The 7141-nt window shown below is 38.2% G+C and overlaps 1 protein-coding gene across 1 annotated transcript in view; it reads left to right on the top strand.

Moving 5' to 3' along the window:
- The first annotated feature begins 300 nt into the window (after positions 1–300).
- The window catches only part of LOC104836563 (von Willebrand factor D and EGF domain-containing protein-like), a 76917-nt gene continuing 70076 nt past the window's right edge, over positions 301–7141 (top strand). The window contains exons 1-2 of the mRNA XM_010575227.1: positions 301–334; positions 939–1123. Of these exons, the coding sequence (XP_010573529.1) occupies positions 301–334; positions 939–1123 (219 nt within the window). The remainder of the gene's footprint in view (positions 335–938; positions 1124–7141) is intronic.

The raw sequence follows: 7141 nt of genomic DNA, 5'->3' as shown, positions 1-7141 counted from the left end.
GAGCAACTCCACCTCAGCCTCCTCCAGTGACCCGCTCTGCAATGCCAACACAGCGAAAATGTACTTTGCCCCATAGAGAAATGGCTAAGATAATAAAGACAAGGCCTTTTTTTCTACACGAGAAGCTTTCTGAAAATAAACAACTTCTAAAAGAATCACTGCAAGGCTTCTTTTTATTAGGTGATAAAAACCTACTGAATATTCTGTAAAAAAATCAAGAGATATATGAAAATAAACAGGGCAGGCGTGTAAACAAGCATACGTCGAGGGGCAGCAGTTTTTATTCAAACTTTGCGATGCATGCGCAGAAGCTCTGATGTATTTGGCTTTATGGGTACATGCCTCAGGCGAGTCTGACCTGTCACTTGAATATTTGTAAGCCTAACTTGAGCTTATTTCTAAAAACCCTGTACTGTTGGTTTTTCACCATTTCGTTTTCTCTTTTTTAGCATTTCTTGTTTTCATTATTCTAAATATGTATTTAAAAGTATGTGAAGTGCACTTTATACTTGAGCATCAATATATATTGTGATTAAAATGCTCATGCATACAGTAAACTAAACTAAAAAAACACATATTTTCAAAGATCACAGGGCTTTGGAACCTCAAAATGTTACTCGATTTCTGAGGAGGAGCAATTTGCATGTTAATCCATAAAACTAGACTGAGATCACATTAAAGGATTGAGGTCTCTGTTTCTGATTCAGATATGATGAAAATCTGGATAACTAAAATCTTCTTGTTACCAAGCTTCCAATTTTATATATTTAATTCCAAATTTGATCTTTTCCCAGTGTTTGCCTTGAAAACTAGCCCAATCCTAAACTGAATCTGAACATAAGAGACGTACCCCTCCTTTAAGCGTGGTTATTAACAGTATCCAGTTGAATTAACTTGAATTAACTTATTTAATCTTTGTCCTTTTTCACCCTTTCCAGCTCCCGAGTGCTCGCCGGAGGGACACCGCGTCCTCCGCAATCCCTACCGCAGCACCAGGTTTGACTCGCTGGAGCTGCAGCGAACGGCGATTCAGGACCTGGTTTGTGACCACTCCTTGCCACCGGCATGGTACCGGTTCATGATCGACAACAGGCCCGCAGAAATGCCGACGAGATGCATCGAAGTCAGTAAAACTTAAGCATAACCCTGGTGAATTTTAATAAATCCTTTGATGTGATTTTCCTTTCCAGCCACCTCTATACTCTCATAGCCAGTAGACTGCAATGGGGATAGGTGAGTGGTAATGGGAAAACCACTTTTCCCATAGTAATAATAACAGTAATAATAATAATAATAATAATAATAATAATAATAATAATAATACTGTTACATCCAAGGGCAGTAGTCAGAGACTAGGTTCCCTATGGACTGGGCGTTATTCAAGTATAAAACAAGGTGTTTTCCAACTCTAAAGAGAGATACCCTAGTAATCCACATACGTCACTGTAAAGCAATTCTGTTACTTTAAGAATGGCTTCTGGAACCTGACTTTTTCCTCATATGATTTATTGTGAATTAGGAACATGGCCTTATTATGAAATCAGAAGGGAAAAATCAGAAACGTGAATATTAAAAGAGATTCTTTAGTGATACGGAAGGAAAAGCTAAATTTGAGTCTTTTCCCACTATTACCATTTCTTGTATTATTTAGTTTCATAAGTATGCTAATGGCTTTCTAGAGCAAAAAAGCTCCACCACATAAGACTACTCTCTAAAAAAGACAAAACTATAATTATCTGGTTTTATGTATGTTTAATATGTATGACAATAACATTTAACTTGCAATCATTGCTGCCAGAGCAACTTGAGACCCTAACTAAAGTCATTGCCATCTCAAATAGCCCAGCTGCAGGAGGTTAGAATAATTTCAAACACACTGTTAAACAAAATTATTCAGAAAGTAATAAACTAATTACCATAAATGAATTTAAAGATGAAATATTCAACCTAGAGTGCCAGGAAGTTTAATATTAGGCAATGCTACCCTAGCTGGAGAACCTTCTCGAAATTAGCAAACACTGTTTCATATCCATTCAAAATGGACCTGTGGACCTGTCACAACAGAAGCATATCTTAATAATCGAACATTAAATGAAATATTAAGAGATAATTATTACTACTGTGGGATTTCTAACTCTCTGCATACACAAACAATAAATCTAATTAACGTGAAAAAATTGGCATGATTATTATTGAAATATTCATTTCATGGCAGGTCATCCTTGAATATCCCAATGCATAATGAAGTTTATTTTTACAGTTTGTTCTATAAGTGTGTATATATTCTATAAAATTACTTAACTTGTCATTGTATTCCAGCAATTTTGAGTATGTAGTAATGCTCAACTGTATGAGAGTTCTTTCCAACAATACATGCTTTGTTTCTTTTAATCTCTTCTCTGGAGTTTTTTATTCAGGTTTGTAGAGCTATCTTCATTAGTTTAGTTTCTTATCTTGTAACATAATTCTTGTCATTGGTTTCTTCATTATCCTCTGAATGACAGTAAATCTCTGCTTCGCTGTGCTGATGAAGGATTACATCTGTTAGATGTCACAACTGGAAGAATACGCTTCTTTTAGATCTTCACCTTCTAAATCTGCCTCTACGTTCTCTCTCTTCCACTTAATTAAATCATTGTTTAATTTGGTTTTCCATTTAATTTGAGCAAAACCTCTGGAACAAAATAATTTAAATTAATAACTGCACAGCTTCCACTCCTTAATAAGCAGTTATTATTGGACATTCCAGCCTGGCTGGAGTGAGTTGATTTTAATTAAACAAGTTAAAGACAAAAGCCTAACAGATAGAAGAGAAAAGAGACCAAATAAAGCCCGACAATACAGCTGGAGAGTTAAAGAGTGCATTACTCCAGCTCCTGGTGAAATATATGCCTGGTGATATCCTGTTGATACTGGTTGATACAATTAGCTGCTTATCGATGGATAAGATCAACTTCTTAATTCAAAGTAATAGTAGGTAAGGATTCTTGTCACCCAATTGAGCTCAAAAGGGATTTAAACCATAATGGAGATTTAGAAGTCCTGCCCAGCTTGGGAGAGAATTGCAGCAGGACGAAGGGCACGTGCTGGGTGGGCAGGAGGGAGGTGAGCTCCAAGGACTGGCTGCAGTGCCTGGGCAGGGGTAGCCGACTCCTTCAGATACGCTCTCAAAACCTGTATTCTGAAACTTGCCACAAAAAAAAAGCTCCACAATAAAAATGTGGCCCCAGCTGCACGCAGTTTCATAACCATAGAAAGTATTATATTCAACAGAGAGCAGAACCAAGTCACATACAGAAGTTATGAGAGCCTCAGCCTGCAACCATGTCACAGCTAAGAGGCACAGCAGCCTTTGTAATGAAAAACGAGTAACAGCTCTTAAGAAGCTGCTTCTCATCTGCTAGTTTAACAAACAAGTGAAAAACAAAGGGAAAAAAGACAGAAGAAAAACCCAAAAGCTTTCATGTCAAAGAGAGTGAAAATATGAATTGTATTCCTGAATTCTCCATCCCTCGAATCCAACTGCTGTCCATAAACTCATACCTCCAGTGGCAAAATACTTTTGATTGAAACAGCTTTCCAATTTAGGCTTTGCCTGCTGAATTTCTCTGGGGGGTAATGAATGACCCTGACCTTCCTCCCTCTATTTCTTCCTCGCTTCTCCCCCTGTGCTCCCGAAGGAGGCACAGCAATTACCAGATCCTGGGCATGCACTCTTGGCCACAGCCACTTCCCCATCCAAACCCAAATCCTAGTAGAAAAGCAACACAAACTTGCAAATTTTGTATCCCCAGGTATTGAGGCTGCTGCCTACAGATCACAAACAACAGTTTGTTCTTCAAGAACTGCCAAATTCACTGTGAAAGGCAAAAACACTAAAGGAAGAAAGCATAGGGAAGTTTTTACTAAGATTAAGGCACTGTACTAAGGAGCAAGAAACAATGCACAGACATGGCCGGACCTAGTAGTAAAATGACCTTCAGAGAAAGAACAAAAGTGACATAAAAATTCAAGCTCAACAGAAAATCTATTAAAAATACAGAGAAGTATTTAACAGTCAGTGTAGGAAAAACATACATCAGTTACAGAAGTTCAGGCTTCTAAATTAAAATAATATAGGGTATACACATACATCTGTATACATCTATATATGGGCAAGCCCCATGAAAAGAATGAATACTAACAAAGAAATATGGGAGAACACAACATGCTAACGTTATTGAAGATCTGCTCTACAGTCAGACAAAAGATCAATCTGTGGATTACAAAAGAGCAGTGCATGCTGCTAACCGTAATGCAAATCCAAATGCCATGCCATGCTAACGACAGGCAGGCCTTGCAATGCTGGCTCACACCTCACTGTGAAGCCAGAAATGCGACTGGAAATTCACTTCTTCCCCTCATTTACACTGGGGGTAAAAAAGCATAGATTATACTCTGCAACCTTAAGGAAAAACATCAATTAAGAATTTGATTATGCAAATAGTAATTGGTTCTGGAGCCAGCAATAATACTCTTGATACCACATGCACGAGTCGGCTTCATTACTTCTCAAAGCAATGCTAATATTTCCAGCTTTGAGTAGTCAATTGCAAACAGCAAATGATAAGCTAAAAAGAAAGGGATTAAAGCCAGAATCACTACTGGAACAACTGTCACTATTAAACACTTGTCCTCTGAAACAGAAGATTTGTGGTACCACATTCCTTGAGCAGAGAGATTAAGACAGATGTTACTGCACTGACCACAAAAATCACTGCACACCCGCTGCCCAGGTAAGGCACTGGTCTCACTGGTCTCCCCATTTTCTGAAACGTCAGAGTACCTCAGCAGCCAGCAGTCCTCCCACAACACCCATCAATACCGATGGCCCAGATGTATGGTTCAGCATTTATGTACGTGTGCATTAAAAATATGCATACTACCCAGACCGATAGGCACGTACCAGGTGCGTACACATACATTTACACAGGTACGCCCACACCCAAAGGTATATATGTGCACAGCACCGCATCCCGTCAGCTCAAGTTCAACCTCTCAGAGCAGCCACTGCTTCAGTCTTGGTTTCGTCCCAGTCTTAAGACAACTGCTCACTTGGGTTCGCTTTATTTTCTGCAACCCCGTTGGCATGCATGGCAGGAACCTCCAAGTGACCTCTTGCACCAGAGCGGAGGTCCACCAGCCCCGGGGGCTCGTCCCTGCTGGCAGCCGAAGGTGGTTGTCCAGAGGGAAGGGCAGGAGCAGGGAAATAGTTTCAGCTTTGCATGTCACCTATCTCCAGCAACCCCTGGTTCAGGGGCTTCTGGAGTCAGGCATGGGTTGTATGAGACTTTAAAGGGATTTGTCTCCCATGAGCCAGCCCAGTCACTGTAAGTTTTCAGCATCCGCAATCCTGCAGCAAGGATTTCTACAGGTTAGTTATGGATATGACACTCTGTTTTGGAAATTACCAATGATATTACCTGCCTGTGACCGTATACCAAGATTACTGCCAATGTCCTCCTACAGAGATTTAATTCTCCGAATGAGCAAAACCATCTCCAAATTTGTATGTGCTCTAAATTCATGTACAACTCTAAATGTGGCATAAGAAGGACATGCTGTGCAGTCAGGGCTTGTGTTTTCTCAACAGTTGCAATTTTAACAATATAAATTTATTTTTATATATATATACTAGGCTGAAACGTAGACTTAAATGCTAATCTTTGGTGTATAAAACAAGGTCATGTTAAAGCATGTAAAATCTAACCTGCCTATGATGCTTAATATTGTAGCCCCTGGAGAAGAAGATTTACTTTTCTGATGCTCAGTTTAATTTCCTCCTCTACTTAAGCTGTTGTAGAACATTTTATACTCACAATCGAAATACAATAGCTCAACTGCATACTATTAATTTTTTATTTTGTTTCAATTTTTATTTTGCTCTGAATCCAATCTGACTTTGATTTGCAATTGTTTTATGAACTTAAAAGCAAGTGACACTTTCAAGGTATTATTTCCTGTTTTCATTTGTAATTCTCTTTCTCTCACATATATGTGAATACTCCAAGATCATAATAGTAGGTATGAAGAGGTTTTGTTTTTCTTATTTGTTTTTCAGGCATACAAAAAGCCTTCTGTAGAAATTACAATTACAGCCTCTATTGTTCAGAAGCATGTACTTGAAAGAAAACAAGACAGGCAGTGGTTTAATTGCTACTACAGATATTCCTGATGTAAACTGATTTCTGTGGAGTTCAGCCCCAGATTGAAATAAAAAAATCTTATTTACTTTAACTTACTACAAAGAAATTCAAAAAACTAAGACAAAGTAAAGTTTTGAGTGGATAACAGATGCAAAATCACAATGCTTTAACTGCCAACCAACAGTATACCAAAAAACCTTCCATCTCCATCTAACTAAAACAATGCATTGCTCACATATGGTGCTACTTATTTTTAACAGCATAATTTCAGTGCAATACCCAAGTGACAAGAACAATCAAGCTTGATTTCTTTGTGCAATTATAAAGAACCTTAGAGTGTTCAATCAATCAAATGAGTTGATTCTCCAAACCCCAACTAAATGGAAGGAGACATCATTGGATTAAACAAGAATGGTTTGTCCCATTGTTTTGGCAAAGGGGGATCAAATTTAATTTTTTTTTCATTTAGGTTTTCTGAACTGAATTATTTAAAAGATTAGCTGGTGCCTAATTACGAATCAAAAATACTTAATGAATGCTTACCTGCCACATAGAGGTGTTGCGAAGATTAATTAGGTAAGGTTTATAAAATGCTTTGAAGATTAAAAACACCACTTAATTGTAATTGGATAAAGTATGAAAGGATACTGAGCACTAAAGAAGCCTGGAAACAACCTAAAAACTCCTTTTTGCGTTAGATAAGTTCTCGTTTGTGCAAGCTGTGTCACTGGATAGCTGATTCAGATGCACTGAATGACCTAAATTTAGGTCATTTACAACAATATAGTTTACTTCACTAACTTCCCATGACAATGATCAGTTGCAAGTCCAAGTAAACATGTCAACTGAAACAACCAAATGCTTGTGATCTCTTCCGTGGAGTGTTAATGAGACGTCCACTGCAGCTCACCATCCAGGACATTGCGTAAAGACGCGTAAGGGAGACAGGATCTGTA

This window comes from Haliaeetus leucocephalus, unplaced genomic scaffold, assembly GCF_000737465.1.
Source record: "Haliaeetus leucocephalus isolate CR32 unplaced genomic scaffold, Haliaeetus_leucocephalus-4.0 Scaffold451, whole genome shotgun sequence".
Lineage (NCBI taxonomy): Eukaryota > Metazoa > Chordata > Aves > Accipitriformes > Accipitridae > Haliaeetus > Haliaeetus leucocephalus.
The sequence above is the reverse complement of the archived record's forward strand: the minus strand, read 5'-3'. Positions and strand labels throughout refer to the sequence as shown.